The sequence below is a fragment of the Eublepharis macularius genome, chromosome 9 (genome assembly GCF_028583425.1).
Source record: "Eublepharis macularius isolate TG4126 chromosome 9, MPM_Emac_v1.0, whole genome shotgun sequence".
NCBI classification, from domain to species: domain Eukaryota; kingdom Metazoa; phylum Chordata; class Lepidosauria; order Squamata; family Eublepharidae; genus Eublepharis; species Eublepharis macularius.
In genome coordinates, this window is record NC_072798.1 from 69,360,449 (window position 1) to 69,382,039 (window position 21,591).

The 21,591-nt window shown below is 41.3% G+C and overlaps 1 protein-coding gene across 2 annotated transcripts in view; it reads left to right on the plus strand.

Annotated features, from left to right (window-relative positions):
* Positions 1 to 21,115, plus strand: part of SLC38A4 (solute carrier family 38 member 4) — a 39,707-nt gene extending 18,592 nt beyond the window's left edge. For both annotated transcript variants that reach the window (XM_054988067.1, XM_054988068.1), the window contains 10 exons: positions 3,998 to 4,079; positions 4,171 to 4,253; positions 4,376 to 4,434; positions 5,121 to 5,396; positions 6,181 to 6,260; positions 7,613 to 7,713; positions 9,500 to 9,624; positions 17,719 to 17,863; positions 19,198 to 19,295; positions 19,385 to 21,115. In XM_054988067.1, coding sequence (XP_054844042.1) covers positions 3,998 to 4,079; positions 4,171 to 4,253; positions 4,376 to 4,434; positions 5,121 to 5,396; positions 6,181 to 6,260; positions 7,613 to 7,713; positions 9,500 to 9,624; positions 17,719 to 17,863; positions 19,198 to 19,295; positions 19,385 to 19,486 — 1,151 coding nt within the window. In that variant the 3' untranslated portion in view covers positions 19,487 to 21,115. The remainder of the gene's footprint in view (positions 1 to 3,997; positions 4,080 to 4,170; positions 4,254 to 4,375; positions 4,435 to 5,120; positions 5,397 to 6,180; positions 6,261 to 7,612; positions 7,714 to 9,499; positions 9,625 to 17,718; positions 17,864 to 19,197; positions 19,296 to 19,384) is intronic.
* The last annotated feature ends 476 nt before the right edge of the window (positions 21,116 to 21,591 follow it).

Genomic DNA, 21,591 nt, shown 5'->3' on the forward strand with positions numbered 1-21,591 from the left:
ATCATGAACCAAAAAACTTTGAACCTAAGGAGAGAAATGGTTTTTATTGTACCTACAGAAAGGATTCTTTGCTACAGAGGGCTACAGAGAAACTATGTCTGTATTGAAATCACTTTGAAAAGGTCTAGATTCCCTGTCTTTGAGCTGGAGGCAGTGCTGGGAGAGAGAGGGGCAGAACCTCTGCTTCAGAAGAAATATTCAAACCTAACTGGTCTCTTTTGTTTTTTGGAAGAATCAGAATGGGGAATTAGAACAGTGAACAAATACGTCAATATTCCCTTCTGGAATTAATGGGATAGCAAGAGGATAGGTTCTACCCAAACAGGGGTTGTATTCCATAAATGTTATTTTATCACAATGTGAAGAAGAGAAACTGGTGCAGACATTTCACTGACCAAGGAGTTTGATCTTTGAAAGGAATAACCTGCAGTCTAATCTTTGCTATCATGTGCCGTCCACACCATAACTCAGTTGATGGCCTTAGACGTGTGTACTAAAAAAAAAAAATCTGTATTTTTTGGATTTACATATCAGGAACCTGATAAATATTGCCATTCCTGATATTCAGGTCCAAAAATACTAGTATAGTATTCAGATTGCGGTTTTATTTGGGAATCTCAGTATATTAGGCACCATTATATATTATATCCCAGTATAATATCCCAGACACCACTTGAAGCTGGCTGGGTGACCTTGGGTCCATCACAGCTCTTCCAGAGCTCTCTCTCAGCCCCACCCACCTTACAGGTGATTGTTGTGGGGATAATAATAACGTACTTTGTAAACCGCTCTAAGTGGGTGCTAAGTTGTCCTGAAGGGCGGTATATAAATCGAATGTTATTAAATTAAATTGCAAGAACTATACAATACAAACGGAACAGCAACAAGCAAGCAACAAATGATCTTGATGGGCCTCCCAAACAGCAATAACAACCCTTTAAAAATTAAACTGCAACACAACCACAACCAGATCCAAACAGAACACCAACAAACAACCTGGAACAACAGCAACCTGAACGCGCCCTCCCCAGCAATATCTTTTCAAAAATTAAAATGCAACATTTAAAATGGCTGGTGCTGCAATTACCGAAAAACTTGAATATTTCCAGATTATTCAGGAAAGCATATGTTGAAATACCCAAATAATCCCTGATTTATTTAGGATTCCTAAACATACCTGAAAAAATAATAATAAGGTATTTTCAGCCCAGGTATACCGAATTGCACACCCCTAGATGGCCCTTGCTTTGAGGATTCTCTGCTTGGTAGACACAGCATGGTCAGGCACTTCTCTTGCTGGATTTGTTTCTTACAAGCATCATGGGATCAAAAGGAAGATGGTTATTCATAGAAATTTTAGTGGAGGTGTATTTTTTTTGGTAATGGGGTCCAAAAACTTACACGCATGAGAGCACATATTTTTTTTCTTTTGCTTCAGTACAATTAAGCAATAGCAGGATGTTTCTGGTATCAGTTCACAGTTTGTAGTCTGAACTGACAAGAACATCAAATTCCCAAGTGCTTTCCTGTAGAATAGACTAAAATTGAAGACACTGGGGACGGTGCTTGCGTCGTCCCCTCTCTTCCTTCCCACCTTGAATGTAAAAAGCACTGCTTTTTAAAATGGGATCCCCTGCTCCCAGCCTCAGTCCTCTACCATCACTCATCTGGCTGGGACAGGAGCCATAGGAACAGGCAAACTGGGACACACTCCTAGCATGGCATGACATCACTCCCAGGATTGACGTCATCATGCAGGCTCTGAGAGTGCTTCATTTGAGAGTGCTCCATTTGGGGCCCAAATCGATCCAACGCAAAAATCTAGGAGTGCTCCCAGGGCCTGCACGGTGACATCACTCCCAGAAGTGGCATCATCACACTGCGCTGGGAAGATGTGCTACAGATGAGTGCCAAGCCCCTCCCCCTGTAGGGACCTGGCAACCCTAGTTCAAAGTCTTTTTGTAAAGTAAATTGTTGCCATGTGCAGACAAAGCAGAAGGAGATTAATCATTCCATCCCTGACCCCTCTCATACACCCATACATGCCATTCTGTTTTTCATTTTAAAGATCAAATATTAAATTGGGCAAAAGTTGAGTATATGTCTTTCCCCCCTTTATCTGGGACTTATGCACATGGCAGGAAGGGACATTTATAGGTGAAACTATGCAGGGATGGAGAGACTGAACCCACTTTCTCATCTTGCCATGGCCCCAGTCCAAATCAAAGACATCACATGGCTCCAATTTTATTTTTTAAAAACAGTGGAAAGATCTAGTCATGGACCTTCCAGAATGTTGTCTAGACTGTCTGCTTAAAAGCTTAAATAGGATGTATAATTTAGGAACATGGATAGATGACGCAACCCTAAGTGGATGCTACCAGATTTTGATCCTTCTGATATTTTGCATGCTTGTGGCTCCCCAAGCTGCTTCTAATATTTCAAACTTCATGAATCAGATGGTAGCAACCATGATAGAGACTGGCAGGAAAGCAACCTCTACATATTTAACTGCTTTAAAACCAGTCAGGCAATACCATAGCAATGTGGCATGGGTCACATCCATCCTTGCAATAGCAAGACTCTTATTGTTATTGTATGCACCTCTCCAATTCAGATAGAGCAATTATTATGCTGTTACTTATTTCATTTGTCCTCTGTCACTTTATTAAAATGTCTTACAAACAGAAAGCATTTGCCCATGCCCAGTTCCTCCTCCTCTCAGCTGAAAAGTAAAGATTCCTTATGGAATTGGTGTAGGACTACCAGGTCTCCAGCTTTGTAGGGAGATCTCGTACTCAGCACCCATGGCATCTGCTGGAGTTTCATGGAGCAGGGGGAGAAAAAAGAGGAAGGAATCAGTGTTGCACCAATGTAACATCTGATGCAAACACAGAAATGATGTCACCACACTGGACATCGTTGGGTGAATCCTAGAGAGTCATCCCAACACAGTGATGTCACTTCCACCAGGAGTGATGTCGCTGCATCAGCACAACATTGGTTATGTTATCTCTGTCCCCCCAGACTGTCCCATCTGTTGCCCGCTCTCAGCTCACAATCCTAAATGGGCAAGATGCTGAAATATATTTGTGACAACATTTATGGAATATTTGGCTAAATCCCACAGAATTCTGAAAGCATGTGCAAGACAATGAAATAAGTTGCAAACAGGAAGGGAACTAATTCATGTGAGAATGTGCTGTGTTTTATTGGTTTTCAATGTAAAAGCAAGAGCTGCTATAGTAAATTGCCCCATTTTAGCAGGGAATGCAAAGCTAGCTGGCAAAGACATTCAGAAGAGTTGAATTCAGACCTAGTTGTGGATGCTTCAGTAGTGAAAAATAAGACACAATGTCTGGTATGAGGTATGAGAGAACATATGGAGAAGACCAGTCAGCTTCTGCCTATGAGCAACAGTCCTAAAGCAGCCCCTCAATTTAAATCAGGAAAACACTCAGCAAAGTTCAAAGCCTTTTTCCCATGTAAGGAGTTTCCTGCGGCTTAAGTCATTTTTCCAGTAGAAATGCCACTGAAGGTGGGAAAAGGCTGTTTATGCCAGAGAAAGGCTTCAAATTATCTGAGTAGAGTGGTAGGATACAGGCCAGTACAGAGGGAGTTTAGAAAATGGCCTCGGGTAATTTATAAGGATGCAATGCGGCAACATAAAAGATACTGGTAACAGATTGCCTAATCTGTTTGGGCCCTTCACACATCTTTTCTTCACAAACCTTCACACATTCTGCTGACAGATCTCGTAATCTAGTTGGGCCCTTCATACATTCTCATTTACATTTTGCATAATCATTCTCAGTGTTTTGTAATTATATCAAACTCCTAGTTGCCTGAATGACTGGGTTTTCCGTGGAACCTGAAATACATAACGATTTTGTTTATCAATCAAAATTCAGTTCTTTGAAAGCTTTGGTTTCTCTTTTTCAGTCAATGTGACCCTGCTCTCTTAATCCATACTAAGTACGTGTGTTTCTCATTCCAGCAATGTCAAGCTACCTCTTTATTATTAAGTATGAGCTTCCAGAAGTAATCAGATCATTTCTGGGGCTTCAAGAGAATTCTGGGTACGTGCCTGCATTTTTAATTCAGTGAAAATAATTTGTCTGTTTATAAATCTCAACAGAATTATTATATCATCTCTTTTTCTCATTCTAGGGAATGGTACCTAAATGGCAACTACCTCGTGATATTCGTGACCATTGGAGTTATTCTTCCACTCTCACTTCTAAAAAATTTAGGTAAACTTTCAGTCTTATTCAAATGCATATATAATTGCTTTTTTCCCATTAAATGTTTGCATTACCCCTCTGATTTCACTTGTGGTTTAACTTTCTGTGCATTCGCTTTATTGTTTTTGTAGGGTACCTTGGTTATACAAGTGGATTTTCACTCACCTGCATGGTCTTCTTTTTAAGTGTGGTAAGTAATTGTACAAAATGTGTTTCTAGTGTACGTTGAATTTTGCGTTATAAGGGCATGTGATGCAATACTTGATGAATGTGGATCACTCCTACTTTTTGCGATGATTATCCAGAGTTCGACCTCTATGTGACTGTCATTTTAATATGACTTCTCTGTGTTTGTTAACGCATAAAGCCTTGGGTCCCACTTAAAGTTTCCATCAATGGAAGGGGAGTCTGAATTTATCTTTCCCCCTTCCCAAAGCAGATGTCTGTCTCCCTCATTCCTCACCAAGCTATTCTTGGAGGTCCCCCTTGCCTCAGGAGCAGTATTTTTGGCTGCACTGGAAGGGGTCTGTGGGGAAGTTGCGCTCTGCAAATAGGAGTCCTTCCATCTGCAAGATCTGAAGCCAGTAGCACCTTCAAGGCCAACAAGATTTTTACTGGACTCATATCTTGCTCTTCTGCAGACCAACACAGCTACCCACTCAAAAATCTCTTCCATCTGCAGAAAATTTAGGCAAGATCCAAACAAAGTTTGTTTTGATGTTAAGAAGGTTACCTAAAATGGCAGTTGCAGCAAAGAAAGAAATCTCCCAGCACAAATTCTGTCACAAATTATATACATCATGATACTCACTGCTACAGTAGGGTAAAGGTGCTGCCAACTTAAAACTAAAGATGGTATTTATAATCTTATTTTAGGTGATCTACAAGAAATATCAAATACCTTGTCCTCTCCCTCCTTTGGACAATGATGTTGGTAACAGGTCCTACAATGACACCACAGTTCCGATCCACGTAGTGATGTTACCAAATGATTCTGCTAATCCAGGTGTCAATTTTATGATGGAAAGCACCCAGTGGCACTATTCAGGTCCTGAAGAAACCAAAGATCAGCATCAAAGTGGAGTGCAATACGAAGCTCACAGTGATGACAATGACAAGTGCCAACCCAAATATTTTGTGTTTAACTCACGGGTAAGTCTCCATGAGCATTTGTTTGGCAGAAAATGTTTGGTGTAGTGTGGTGTAGTGGCTAAGAGTGCCGGGACTCTAATCTAGAGAGCCGGGTTTGATTCCCCACACCTCCACTTGAAGCCAGCTGGGTGACCTCAGCCCCACCCACCTCACAGGGTGATTGTCGTGAGAATAATAATAACACACTTTGTAAACCGCTCTGAGTGGGCATCAAGTTGTCCTGAAGGGCAGTATATAAATTGAATTATTATTATTATTACTTACTGTCCACTGTTTTTCCTGACAGAAAGGAGGCTTAGAGTTTTGTTTAACTTATGTTTATTTTAATAACCCTACCTTTCCTCCCTTCTAATAGGGCTCAAGGTAGTTGAGCAGCCATTGTGGGAGTGGCAAGGGTGCAGTTTGTTACACTTCCTACTCAGATTGTTCAGTAGACAAGTTTGAAGCCGTCTCAGGGACCACCATAATTCAAAGGCTGCATCAGACATCTGTTATCAGGAAGTTTTTGTCTGCTGAGTTGGGAAATACAGAAGTTTCAGTAGCCAGTGGCTCTGCCATGATTCTGCCATTTCTTTTTTTCTGCTTATAGTTTCCCCAGATATATACTCAAAATGTCCTTCCAAACTGGTCATTATGTAACATTCCAAAAGTGAAGAGTACACATTTTAGCCAGAGCTACTGTTGCAGCCTGAAACCAGTCACACTGGCCAAATTCAGACTACTCAATAACTAGTAGAAATACTGAACTACTAAACTGGAATTCTTGCTTTTGTTTTGTTTTTAGACTGCCTATACTATTCCGATCTTGGCATTTGCATTTGTATGCCACCCTGAAGTGCTACCAATATACAGTGAACTGAAAAAGTAAGATTACTGCTCACAGATCTACCCTATCGAACATTTGTACTTAAGCAGGAATCAATTGTTGTTGCTATATTTATACCCTTTGGGTCTTTCTTTTTTACATTCTATACCTGCTTTTCCTTAATACCAAAAACATGTAAAAAATAATTTTATTCATTGACTGATACTGCCATTCCAGTGACAAGAATATGGTATCCAGTCTGTCTGTAACAAATTGAGAAGAACAGCATTTCCGTTCAGGATCACTGTGCATCTTTTGTAAATAAAATCTAGCAATATATTCATTCTGTGCACAGAAACAAGTGCAGCTCCCAATTATTTTTTTTAATGAAGACAATAAAATAAAGCTATACAACCAGCTCAAGAAAAGGAAAGACATTGCTGTGGAGGATCATTAGACAAAAATTAATGCAATGCTGTATCCGCACTACTAAATTATACCAGTTTACTTGGGTCTTTCCAGAGTGAATATGTAGTTTTGGGAGACAGAATTTCCTGGTCAAGATCTCTAGTAGCCACACAGCTGGAGTTGTTGAGAAGATACATAACAGTTAACTGGGGGAATATATACCAATCCTGTTTAAAACTGATACAAAAGATAAAATAAAGACTCCAGGAGGAGTAGGTCAGAAATAAAATCTGGAAAAGGCTTTGGAATACTTGAAATGATACTCTATCGAAAGCTTGGATGTATAGGGAGGTGAGGCTGACTTTTGGAGGTTTGTGGCTCAGCCATAGATCACCTGCTTTGCATGCAGAACATCTCCTTGGCATTTCCTGTTAACGATCACAGGTAGCCAGTATCAGGACTAGCCATTGCAGGTATGGCTGTGACTCTGTGGCATCTTTTTTACACGCAGAACCTCTCAGATCCCATCCTTATCATCTCTGTTTAAAAGAATCAGGTAGTAGCTGGCTGTTTCCACATGGCTTACCTGGTTCCAGAAAACAGTGAAATCTTGCATGAAATCTCACGAGAAGACACTGTTATCGCATCTTCTCGCGCGGTAACTGCATCTTCTTGCAAGATTTCGCTGTTTTCTGGAACAAGGTAAGCCATGTGGAAATGGCCCTGGTGATATGAAAGACCTTTTCCTGACCCCCTAGAGAGCTGCTACTGACCTTGACAGACCAAGGGTCTGATTCAGTAAAATGCAATTTCATATGTATATTGTATCGTTCGTGGCTTGTGATGCTGAAGAAGAACTTCCATTCAAAGTAGACAATACTGTGCTAGATCGACCAGCAGTCTGACTCAGTGCAAGGTGTCTTCTTATGTTCTATCTTCATTTATTTCTTGAAAATCTGTAATAAATTAATTTCATATTATTTCTTCATATTTTCTTCTCCAGCCGATCACGAAAACGGATGCAAAATGTTTCCAATGTCTCCATCACTGGTATGCTTGTCATGTATTTACTAGCTGCCCTGTTTGGCTATCTTACCTTTTATGGTGAGTCTATGGAAACTTTAAGGTTATTTTTTTTTAAACCTGGTGAAACCTCTGTTTCTTTGTACTAAATTTCCCCCGCCTCCCCATCGTCTTCAGTTTTACTTTTGCTTAACAAAATGCAAGGCTGGCTTTGGGTTGGATCCAACTAGTTTTTCTACTGTTGATCCAACTAGTTTTTCCACTGTTGATAAAAGCTAAGCTGGAGATCACGGGACCTGCATGGACAAAAGCCATGTGGGAGAGGGGTTGCAGTAAAGAGATGATTAAGGTGAGATGTGAAAAAGCTGGCTGGATCTAAACCATCAATATATTTAATTCTCAACATGTTTCCATTGGGTGGTTAACTCCCCCATGATAGAAGCAGCACCTGTAGCTTTAAGAAACAAATACCCTTAGTGGCTGTTGCTAGGCAACCACAGTAATTATTGCCAGCATTCAAGCCTTGGTTTCTGTAAGCAAAAGGTGGGGAAGGGGGAAAGGGCCCTTTCTCAGTCTGTTTTGGCTTTTGAATGAGGACTCATTGGATCCAGGCCCACCAGCAAACAGAAATGACTTGCGATCATGAAAATTACATGATTTACCCAGGGTGGGCTGCTTGCTACTGTTCAGCAGCAGTCACCCCATGAAAGCCATTGAGGCATAGTGTTTAGAGTTTCAGATTAGGATCTAGGAAACCCAGGTTCTAATCCCCACTTTGACGTGGAAGCTCACTGAGTGACTTTAGGCCACTTAGACTAACCTACCTCACAGGGTTGTTGTGAGGTAAAATGGAGGAGATAAGAATGATGTAAGATGATTTGGTTCCCCATAAGGGTATAAATGAAGTAAAAATTAATAAATATAGCTGAAGATGGGGAGGGGTAGATAAAAGGTAGTTTGGCTGGTAGGTGGGAAGAGAGAAGGAAGCTGAGAATGGGGGAGGATATGGGGGCTACCAGAAAAAGGGAAAGAGGAAATTGGGTGGGGAGGCATCACAGGGTAAAATGAGGGGGCCCCTGCCAATCTTTGCATGTTCTCCATTATGCAACTGGGCCAGATTTTTCTGGGGAAGAGACTGCCAGAGAAGAGAAGGAGAGAAAACTGAACATGGAGGGGGGGAGATAAAGGTAGGGTGAGTAGGAAGCAGGCAAAGTGGAGAGGCTATGAGGATTTTCAGGAAAGGAGCATAAAGAAATGGTGGAGGAGAGGAAAATGAAATGCCCCACTCAAGTACCTGTGGGTGCCCCACTTGGTATTTTTTTAAATTCATGAAAGTACTAATATTGCACAATATAAAAGAAATAGTAGATGCAGGCATGAACATAGTTGGTTTTCTTTACTCATGATTAATCATTACATGTTAATAGCTAAGCCTTAATTAAAGATCAATTGAAACCAAGATATGAAACCATGTTTTGAAATGGGTTTGCCAATAGTGGTTTATATGAACCATGGTTAATTGTTACATCTACACAAAACAAAGCATGACTGTGGCAACTACCTAATCTCCTCTTCAAGGTGATAAGAAGAACAAGAGTATACATTTTCAGTGCAATCCTAAGCAGAGTTAACCCTTCTACATCCACAAAAGTCAACTCTGGTTAGGATTGCAGTGTTAGAATCTCAGCAAGGCAAGAAATTATTGCCAATTCTGAAAAGTGTTGTCATTACACAGGCTCTAAACCAAATCCTGTAAATCCCCAGTGTTGTTGAATTGTCCGTTTAATGATACTACAACCACCCCTTTGGGGGTATATTGAGTGAATGAAGGATTGTCTGAAAGATTTTTAAAATTTCTTTTCTATAGGGGAAGTTGAAGACGAGCTGCTTCATACATACACCAAAGTGTACAATTTTGACACTCTGCTTTTGATGGTTCGCTTTGCGGTGCTTGTGGCTGTGACACTGACTGTGCCAATAGTACTGTTCCCTGTAAGTCAAAAGAATGTTTATGTTACTAGCTCACATCTGAGAACTTTGGTCTCTCTCTTTCTTTTTCTCTTGTACATTAATGAGAATTCGTTTGCTCAACAATACTTCATCCTGCCATAGTTTAGCACAGGGTTTCTCAGCATTGTGCCCATGGGTGCCATGGTGCCTGCCAATAATTCTCTTGGTGCCCACGGAGCTTTTCAGAAAAGAAAATGGGTAGGGCCATTGTAAGGTAGGGCTGCCCCCATTCAAATGAAAAAAAAATTTTTCTGGAGAATCAGGAGGACAGGTAAGCACCTGGGCTTTCCTTAGTCAGTGTCTAGTTTCATTTCCCCTTTGTACTTTCCTTCTTCCCAAGAGGTGTGAGGAGGGAGCTATTCTATTTGACTCCACCTCCTGTATATTTAGTATAGCCTCAGCTGATGAAGTGTAGTCATGGATAAACATCTCTTCTAAGTTGGCAGTGCCTACCCTGTGGATGGTGACCCCTTAAAATACTATTCCAGAGCAGATGGGAGCTGGTAGATATGGGGGCAGATTTTATCAGAGGTGGCCAGTACCAAGCAAAGACGCTTGCTGCTTCTCTAACCTCTCTAGCATCCTTAGAGTTGACAATGCAAGGGCTACTACCTCCGCCACTGCTACATTTATACAATGCAATGCCAGTTCTGTAAGAATCAAAGTTGCATGCATTACTGGGATGCTACAAGAAGAGGAAATAGATGTGGCTTGTATACCAGAGACATGGTTACAGGAAAATGATATGGTTTGTCTATCTCAATGCAGTCCTACACGAACTTTGTAATGGTAACCAGGGAGGAAGGGTGGCCATTGTTGTTCATAAGTCTTTCAACTTCTTCAGATTTCTGTTACAAGCTGATACTGACTGTATGTTAGTTTGGAACTAAAGATAGATTAGGTATTCTGCTTGTTTACTAATTGCCCAACGCCCCAATAAGCACCCTTTCAAAGTTGGCAGAGGCACTCTCAGATGTGGGCCTGCAGACACCTAGACTCATTGTTTTGAGGGATTCCATGCTGAATGCTCCATGTCAGACCAGCCCCAGAATTTAGAGCTTCTCTGGCAGCCCTGGTTCTCTTTCAGATAATGACAGGCCCTGTGCATGAAAGAAGCTGCACCTTGGGCTTAATACGTTGCACAGAGTCTAATCATCATCTGCTGGAGGCAAAAGTGAATAAGGCCCCAACATCCCACAAAAAGGGGGGAACCATTAAAATGATTTTCCCACAAAGGGTCATGGAGCCTTTAAGATTCGAAAATGCCCTGGGGGGGTAGGGTACCAGACACATGCTCGCTTGAGGCTGCAGTAGGAGCACACAAAATTCCTTGAAGCTATTGACAACATTGCTCCTCACCGACCTCTCCAAGCCTTGGGATGGAAACCAGTCCCATGGTTTGCCATGGAGCTGGGTGACATAACGAGGGCTGGAAGACACCTGGAAAGACACTGGTGGAAAACTTGTGCTGAAACTGATAGAGTGTGCTACAAAGCCCATTGGAGGACCTATGAAGCACCAAAGAGCACAAGAAAGAAGTATTATTTCTCTACAACCATTGCATCAGCTAGTCCATGACCATCCCAGTTGTTCAAGGTATCTCAACATTTTCTGGCTCCTAAATCTGAAGCGTTACAGTCTGAAGAACAGACAACAGGTGTGAGGACTTTGCAAAAAAAATTTGCCAATAAAACAGCATGAATATGCTCTGATCTGGATGCCAGCTGTAATACAGACAAGATGTAAGAAATACTGAATACGCCGTCTGGTTCACTTTGAAACAGTCACAGTAATGGATCTTGACAGGAGCCTGGCATCTGTGAAAGCCACTACTTGTGCTCTGGATTCTTGCTCATTTTGGCAGTTAAAATCAAGTAAGGACCACATAAAAGAGCCATTGAGTTCTATTGTAAATCAATACTCCCCACTTTCAAGGGAGTACATTTGACCCTTGCAGACTCAGTTAAGAACCTACAGGTTATACTGGATCCAGCACTACTGCTAGAAAAGCAAGTTAAGGCAATTACAGAAAATGCTTTCTACAACCTTAGTCTAGCCTGGAAGATAGCCCCCTACCTGGACACGTTCAATCTAACCATCTGGGTGCATGCCATGGTAATATCAAGAGTTGACTACTATATATACTGATATACTATAGTAGTATATAGTATATACTACTATAATAAGAGTTGACTACATAGGTCTCCCCTCTTAGTTAACTCAGAGACTCCAGTTGGTGCAGAATGCTGCAGCTCGGTTATTATTGAGAGCTAGGAAGAGCATGAATATCACTCCCATTCTGCAGTCACTCTATTGGCTACCTATCACTTGCCAGGCTCAATTCCAAGGTATTGAATATCACATACAAAGCTCTTCATAGTCTTGGTCCAGCATATCTGTAGGGCCACCTCTCTCCCTGTGTTCTGCCATGGCAGCTTCATTCATCAGAACAGTGCCTTCTGTAGGTGTCACTTTACTCATGGGCAAAATCAACAGCTGTCCAAATACATGCATTCTCTGTGGTGCCCCCCCCCCCCCCCATCTTATGGAAGAGCCTACCCGAAAGCTCCCACTTTCCTGACTTTCTGCAAATGATGCTAAAATGAATTATTTACAAGAAGGCTTTTTTTTTTTTTACTCAAGGGTGTACTGTAAGGAAGTGGTCTCAAAGAGAGTAAAGAAATAGGAACTGTTGACTGTACTACTATATGCTACTATGTACTTCGGGTTTCGTTAAGCATTATTCTATTGGGTAGTTCTATGTTGTTTAATAGGTCAGTCTTAGAATTGTTTATGAAGTGTTTCAGCATTTCTTGAACTCTGTATGGGATTTCTGCAGGGTTTGAATCTTGCAAATGTGCATTTATATAACCCTATTACATAGTTCATTGAGAGAACTTCCTTCCTTTGCCCTGCTCAATTCCCTGCTCAATTCTGCTTGGTTCATTCTCAGTTACCAGCCGTGCAGGAGGCAATGGCCATAATCAATACCACTTGCTGATGCCAGCTGAGCCCCAGCCTTTGACACTACCATGCTGTAGGGACTCCTGGCAAGTGGTGGTGTGGGAGATGGTGGCCACAATAAAACCCCAGTCACCTACCGAACTTGCAGCAGCAGACACTGGGTCCAAGCTGAACCCTGGTCTGTAGTGCTGGCAGTGATGGGGGATCCCATTTCCCACAGAAGTGTATCCCATTTCAAAAAGTTTCACGAACACTAAATCCTATCTTAGTTTCATAACACCCTTTCATCGGGGACATGGCACTCCTTTCCCCCAGTTTATCCTCACAACTGCCATACGATGTAGGTTAAGCTGACAGAGAGAGAGAGAGAGAGAGAGCCTGGCCCAAGGTTGTTCAGTCGGCTTGATTGCTGACTGAGGATTGGAATCAGGGCCTCCGCAGTCCTGGCCTGACATTTTACCATTACACCACATAGCTTTCATACATAACCGTCTGCAGTTTTCTCAAGGCACTTTTGACTGCTCAAGATGCATTTCAAATAAAACAGAAGGAAATGTGAATGCTGAACATCTTGAACAATTTGAACAGGCTGGTATTGGTTGGCAGATGGCTTTGAGATTGGTGGAATGTCTGCACTAGACCGTACATATTTGACCCCTTCCTCCGCTCCAGTTTAGCATGTGACATCATTGATGCTTTATCCTTTTCTAAAAAGCTTTCCCTCAGGCCTTCCCTGGAACAAATGTGTCAGCTTTCCATTGGTTCATGTCCCAGACACGAATGGGAAAGCTCAGTAGCAAGATGCTCTTTCTGAAGGGATGGAGCCTACAGCTTTTAAGAAGTAACTCCAGTTTTCTCGGGCTTTGCAGTAAACGTCTTTTCCTGTTTCTTGCTGTCTCTCAGACCCCCATGATGGGGGCTGGGGGCCAGGCTTCTATAGCAGGGCTAGTGGTTTGAGGAATGGACTAGAATCCTGTGTGACTATCAGGGCATGCACCTTGTCTTTTCCCCACATTAAAAAGAATCCTCTTTTTTGACAGATTATAAATTAGCCAGTGTATTGAAGTAGTTAGAGAGTTGTGGTTACAACCTGAAAGGTGCTTGTTCAAATCCTTTCTCAGTCATGATGAAGCTCACTGGGTGTCCTTAGACTGGTCATGCTCTCTTAGTCTAATCTACCTCACAGAGTTGTTGTGAGTATGAAAGGGCAGAGGAGGGAAGAATGGCATATGCTAGCCTGAGTTCCTTCAAGGAAAGGTGGAATAAAAATGTACTAAATAAATATATTAACTTGCTTTCTTGACTGTGCTTATTTTGCCTATTTATTTTAAAACTGGTTTTCTTCTTAACTGATTTCCTGAGCCACTTGGCTATGCTTATGTCACTCATAAACAGGTAGAGGGGGGAAACTTGGGGCATCCTGTTGCCTGAACAATTGAGTTGGTGGCCATTTCTAAAAAAATGTTCAAGGACAACTGGCTAGGTGAGAAGGAAAGGGAAAAGTATTGCTTGTTACTGGCCTGGGTTTCAATGATCTCCGTTCTGCAGCTTTCAATGAGTTTAGAGAACTCTTGTTTATTGGGCCAAAATAACAATAAAGTTTGCTTTCTTCAGGAAACTGAAAGACATGTAGAGATAAATGGCAAGTATTGTTGACAGAGCCCCAAAAGTGTGCATCAGACTTTCCCAGCTGATGTATTACAACAGTTCTCAGCAGACTGAGTTTCTCAAATTACAGCTGCAGAAGGTCTGGAAAGGATTCTCCTGATAGTTGCATTCTGTTCCACAAGTCCCTCGCACTCCCTGCATTTGGACATCACGTCATGTTCAGCAAAAAGTAATGCTATAGCTCTACAGGTTTACAGAACCCTCACAGAATCCACACTCCCGAAATGATCCCGAACTGGCACTTTCCCTCAGAAAGCATACCCAGTTAGGACAAACAAAACGAGTAAGGAGGGGGAAGCAATTTGGAATCTTCTCCACAGCTCCAAAATCTTCCTCTCCAAGATTCTATAGTCTCTAAGGCTTGAGCTGGAAAATCACCCTCCCCCCCCTTCCTCTCCCTTGACAGATTTGATGCTATTTTCTGTTTCTGAAGAATGTTCAGTCATCACCCAGCCATTTTGGAGTGGCCTTTTAGTTAATTTACCAAGCCATAATGGTCTGAATATCTGGAGAATCTCCTAAGGAGATTGTAGACACCTGTGGTGAAATAATAATATAATAATAATAATAACATTTGATTTATATACTGCCCTTCAGGACAACTTAACACCCACTCAGAGCGGTTTACAAAGTATGCCATTATTATACCCACAACAAAAGACCATGTGAGGTGGGTGGGGCTGAGAGAGCTAGAAGCTGTGACTGACCCAAGGTCACGCAGCTGGCTTCAAGTGGAGGAGTGAGGAATCAAACCTGGTTCTCCAGATTAGAGTCCTGTGCTCTTTAACCACTACACAAAACTCCACAGCCCCTGAGGAATAAGGGATTGACTTGGTTGGCCCTGGTCTCTAGTGGCTAGACTTCAGTGAGTTCACCTCTCCAGTTGTACCCCACCATTCCCTTTTGCAAATAGAGGTTACTCTCGGCTGCCACTAGCAGATCACTTGGATCATTGCAGCCTGGTAATCTGCAACTAGATAGTTCCAGGTGGGTAACCCTGTTGGTCTGTAGTAGAAGAGCCCAATTCAGGTCTGGTAGCACTTTCAAGACCAACTAGATTTCAAGGTTATGAGATTTCAAAAGTCAGAGCTCCCTTCTTCTGCAACCAGAATTTGTTCCAGATTCAAAATCTCTTTTCATATTCCATGTCCAACCTAGAAATAGGGGAACCTTCCAAATCTCCCAGTTGGAATTTATCAAAGCTAAGCAGAATTTGACAGTCCCTTCTTTATACTTGGGTAAAATATGTGTGAGCTAGGTGTTTAGGTTTGTCTGTGGCTGCAAAAACCCAATAACTCTAATTTCAGGGGGAGGGATTATCTTTAAGTATATAAGCAAACATTGGATACATTAAGTAAAGGACTATAGCATTTGAGTATAGGATGATGTAGGTAAAGGTAGTCCCCTCTGCAAGCACCGAGCCATTACTGACCCATGGGGGGGGGGGGATGCATCACGACGTTTTCTTGGCAGACTTTTTTATGGGGTGGTTCCCCCAGTCATCTATACTTTACCTCCAGGAAACTGGGTACTTGGAAAGATGGAAGGCTGAGTCAACCTTGAGCCAGCTACTTGAACCCAGCTTCCACCAGGATCGGACTCAGGTAGTGAGCAGAGCTTGGGCTGCAGTACCGCAGCTTACTACTCTGTACCACTGGGCTCTTATAAGATGATGTAGGGTGCAAGTAAAAGACACTGGGAAAACTAAACAAACACAATACTGTTTCCCTTGGTCTGTAAGTTATCCCTATTATATTAAAGAGCTATACAGAAATATCTAAATGGCTCTCTGTCTGTTATATGCCTCCTTCTATGACTGATTCCCTTCTATGACTATGATTTCCCAAAGCTCTCCCTATCCCCTCCTCCTAGAAATTCACCAGCTAGAGAAGAGAAATACTAGAAAATAATATTTCTAACTCAGGAGGTCCCCATTACTTTGAGTGCTCTCAGGCCACCCCTGTCCTGACTAGAGATGGGCACAAACCAGAAAAACTGTGCGGTTAGTGGTTCGTCGCATTTCACGACCCATGAACTTTCACAAACCCAACCCAGTTCGCGAACCGGCTCATTTGGTTTGTGAAAACGTCACATCTGGGTCAGCAAATCATCACTTCCGGGTCAGCAGAAGGCCACTTCCAGGTCAGCAGAAGGTCTGCAGGAAGTCCATACCCTGTTGCCTAGGAAACTGATTGATCAGTGCCAGGCTGCCTGCAGTGATGAACCAAAAAATGATCCAAACGAACCAGCCTAAAGTTCATGGCGGTTCATCAGAATTGGGCTCTGACGAACCGCCGGTTCGCAAACCACGAACCACCCTGGTTCATGCCGAACTTTGGTTCGTATTTTGGTTTGTGCCCATCTCTAGTCCTGACACTTCTTAGTACTCTTGGGCTTATATTCATAAATGTTACAATGGCTACTCCCACAAACTCTTATGCTTGGAATTTTGAAGGAATTGGAATGGGCCCGGCTCTTTCATAGGACTAGTCTACTGTATAGGCAGTTTGAATTTAACCCATGAGGATTCCACAGATACCTGGGGTGAAATATCATTTTATCACCACCTCTTCCTTTTCAAGGGGTGAGCCTGTTGGGCAGCATAAGTCATTCGCTCACAGGGTCGGTCAGTTTACTGTTAAATCCATCAATAGAATTTAATTATGGGAAAAATCTGGAATCCAGAAGTACTGTCTGCATGCTTTTGAAGTCGGTGTTAAAGTTCCCATTGATTTAATGGCTCTGAATAATCCTTTCTGGGGAAACAATTTGTTGGTCATTGAGATTCTGCACTTAGAATTTCTTGAGCTAGTCAGAGAACATCAGTGTAACACTATCTGGAGTTGGCAAGTAGAGCTGCTATTGACCTTTTACCTACTTACTAACTGGAAGCTACAGAAATGCCATTCAGGTTTGGGAGGTTTGTTAAGGGAGTACAATCCTGAAAAGAGCTACACCCTTCTAAAATGGACTTAGAAAGTTGTAACTCTTCTTAAGTTTGCACTGTTGGTGTATCTACCATTTTTCCTGATGCCTTTTGATTTAGATAGAATGATTGAGCAAATGCACTTTTTTTTACTGAAAGCATTTTAGAAGACAAGTTTCCAAATAATGTGGAAAGTTCCCTGTATACTTTATGCTGAGGCTCAAGATTTTCTCTGTGTCACATTTCATTCTTCTAGTGTTTTTTGAGCATTTTATTTTTTATTTATGTCCTGTATGCTTCCATTTTTCTCATATGCTACTGTTAATATTTGATATTCTGCCTAAAACAAGACAAACTGTTCATAAAACTAGTTTATGATCATCAAAAGGAATGCTCACAGAGAAGGAAATGAATGAGAAAGCTAGGTTTATTTTTAATTAATTCTTGCGGCAAAAGTACATAGAGTGCATCTTAAGATAAATAGAATATGCTGATGTACCATTTTTACTTTTTTGCAGATTCGGACATCAGTTTCTACACTTTTGTTCTCAAAAAGGCCTTTCAGTTGGATAAGACATTTTCTGATTGCTGCAGTAATCCTTGCGCTTAACAACCTCTTAGTAATTTTTGTGCCTACCATTAGAGACATCTTTGGATTCATAGGTAAGCTTATTTTTCTTTTTAAAAAATCCTCAGCTTAATGAGTCTTTGATGAAAACACAACAGCTTAAAAAGAGAGAGAGCCAGTGTGATGTCGTTGTTCAAACGTCAAACTAGGATCTGGGAGACCCAGGTCTGAATCCTCATTCTAGCATGAACATTTGCTGGGTGATCTTGGACCAGTTACACACACACTCAGTCAAAGCTACTCTATAGGTTGCTGTAACACATTCAAGTAAAATTTTCAGACAGTCATAATGACAGGACTGGGTGGAGAGAGAAAGCTCAAGGGCAAACTTCCAGCCCAGTGTTACCAGCCTATTCGTGGAATTTAAAGTGATGGAATTTGATGTCTAGAGAAAGGATAGCAAGTGACTAAGGACAGACCCTTGAGAGGCCCCACTGGACAGAGAAAACTTAAAGGAAGAGCTTCCAGAGGCTGAAATATTTAGTAACTGACAGAAAGAGATTCAGCTCAGGACGGAGTCTTGGAAACTCAGTGCATGAATAGAGTCAAGCAAGGAAGAATAAGAGTGTTGAGGCAGCACCAGAGAGCTCAAGAATATGATAGGTTTATGTGTGTGTGAACGTTTTCTCCTGGAGGTGCTTTCTATCAAGTGAGCCTCCACCCATAGGATGAAGTGGTACAGTACTCAAACCAGTTCTCGAAATGGTTGGAAGATCTTAACTAGCTACCACATATGAATTAGTTCATTAGTTTGAATGATTCTAACTATTAGCAGATAAATGTATTCGTCGGTAAGCTTGCCTCTGTTGAGGAGGAATTGATTCACATGATATCAAAGCTCTACTTGGGATAACTGATCTGTGACCTGTGTTTCATATTATGTTACCACAGGATGGTTACAGTTTCATCTCACACTAGTTTGCAATAAGTAAAAATATTATTTGCTCTAGATCAGTGCCCAAACTATATCAAAGTCATAAATCATCTGTCTACAGCATATTTTATGCCCTTTACTGCTGTGTGTCAATGAATCTAGCTCCAGAGCAACTAGGCCAGATACCAGCAGTCACTGCACTAGCAATTACTTTTGGTGGGAGAACATACCTCTGCTTTCCTGGCAAGCTCTTCCTGCATTGTGCAGGGGGTTGGACTAGATGACCCTAGAGGTACCTTCCAACCCTGTGATTCTATGTAAAACATTATTATGCAACATTTCCCACGTTCTTTGCAACATTGTGTTGCTATAATTTACTGAAAGTACATTATGCTACAGAAATAAATCAACATCTCTCTACTCAGTGACTTCTGTTTTCCCCCTAAGTGTTGTCTCTCTTGCCACATTGTGAATATTTGCATTTCTTACCCCCAGGTGCCTCTGCTGCTACAATGCTGATTTTTATTCTTCCTGCTGCCTTCTACCTTCGTATTGTCAAAAAAGAGCCTTTGAGGTCACCTCAGAAGATTGGGGTAAGTAGGCCAACAATGGGTTTGGTTAGTCCAGTATTTTCAGCTCTCTCTTGTATTCATATGGGATTTTTGTTTGTTTACCTTCTCAGGCACTGGTATTCCTCATTGTTGGCGTAATCTTTATGATTGGGAGCATGACTCTCATTGTGCTGGACTGGGTTTACAACTCTCCGGGATCCAAACAACATTAATTGGGAAGAGAAGAGAAAGAAGCCTTTCCTTTCCTGCTCGAAATGGTTGACTGCTCATCTGCTATCACCGAAAAAACTTTTTGACATATAGATGGGGACAGTACTTCTAGTCAATAACTGGAAGATTCCAAAGACTTTACTAGTAATGCTACTAGAAACCTATGGAATATTAAAACACCCTTTTATAAGGGTGAGTTATTTATGTATCAAAGCCTGTGCCGTTCTTTTCTGGCTCAGGAGAGATTTTTTTTAAAAAAAATGTGTGCTGGGGGATACACAGAGTTCATTCTGTACATAGCACTCAAAACAGTCTGTTACTGTGGTTTTTTTATTTGTTCGTTTTGATAACCACCATTTCCAGAATGCTGGAAGGCAATGCAGCAGTTCCAGAGTTACGCGAGTGCCTTTGGAAACTGAATGAGGCTAAAATATTTATAAGTTATCCAATAACTGAGATTATCGAACTCACAAGTGTAACTGCCAAACTTAGAGTGTATATATGTATGTATAGTGTATATACATAGACACAGAAGAGCAAATAAAAGAAACAATTGTTGTTTTAAATAGTTGTCCATAAAGTTAGCAAGTACAATCAAATCAGGCTTTGCACACAAGCTGTGCATGGCAACTTTGGTAAGTATTTTACTTCTTAAGCAATAAATTCTATTAATCAAAGTATGATCACAGGAACACCCAGCATTGGAGGTGTGCTGATAAATTCTTAAGTGGTACCCACTTATACCCGCTTTCAAACATTATCTGTTACAAAATTGCCCACCACTGATTTCTGCAGGACTTCCAAGCCTTGCGTTACCAGAAGCATTATCAAGGAAATGTGGCCATAGCCCTAACAGTGTCTCCTGTTAGAAGCGCTGCACTTAAGAGAGAGAAAAATGACTCCGGGGCCAGCCATTCATTAAAGCCATTTACACCCTACCTATAGCATTCAAAACCACTCTACATATCAGGACACCTGTATTACTTTCAAAACAGCCTGTTTTGAATTTAGAAATGTTGATAAGAGTGATGATCATCATGTTCAGCGCTTCTGACCATGATGGCTTGGATAGGACTTGCTTGCCATAGGACTTGCTTGCCATGGTTTAGGCGAGCAACGTCCAGTCTATGCCAGCCTGAATTCGGATCCAGCGAATATAGTCCTGTTATGATTTAAAATACTGAACAAGCTCTGTCTTGGTCTATGATTTGTCTTCCACTGTGACTCAAAGGAATGTAAGGAGAGCACAAGGAATTTTGAAAGCACCCTAACCAGTATTGTTCAAGGCATTTTTTTGTTTCATAAATGTTCAGTGCAGGAAACTGTAATCATTGCTATATATGTACTATATAAATATTTATGTATATAATCTTATTCTCATTCAGAATTTTCATGTATGATACAGTGTTTTTGATTTTTATATATCTATTTGTGTAGTTGTTGTTTGTTTTCATAGTCATAAACTTTATACCCATTTTGATGTGTGGGGGGGTCACTTTGGTAAGGTCCTAAAAGGTTGGCTTTACATGTCAGTGCTTGAAATTCTTCTGTGAAAGTCCAAGAGGTTATTTGACTATAATGAGACAGTCCAGTGTTTCAAAAATTGGTTGTAATAAAACTTCAAGAATTCAGGGCTATTTCCTGCTTTTGTCCACCTGTTCAAAAAGTCATATTTAGGCAAAATAGACTAGACCTCCTGCAATCCTAAGAAGAGATTATCCTTCCATTGGAGTTAGTGGGTTTAGAGGGGTGTAACTGTGTTTAGGATTGCTCTGTAAAACTTTCTGCTGGAAACACTATTTCCAGATTCAATGCAGTGCCAACATTACACTAAAGTGATATGAGCACCTTACCTTTGAGTAACAGTTCAAGAGCAAAATTCAGCAATTTAGGCAAAACCTTTCACAATTAAGATTGCCAGCTGGCCGGGTGAACAATATCTTGTCTCTTAATAGAAGCTTGATGGATAGAAAGGGGCAGCCAAATCTTTTCATGGCATGGACAAAATAACATCACCTTGGGCTGTTTCCACATGTACTTAATTTCACGCTTTTTTCACGCAATGATGCCATTAGTTGTGATCCCGCTATCATGACACACCATTCAC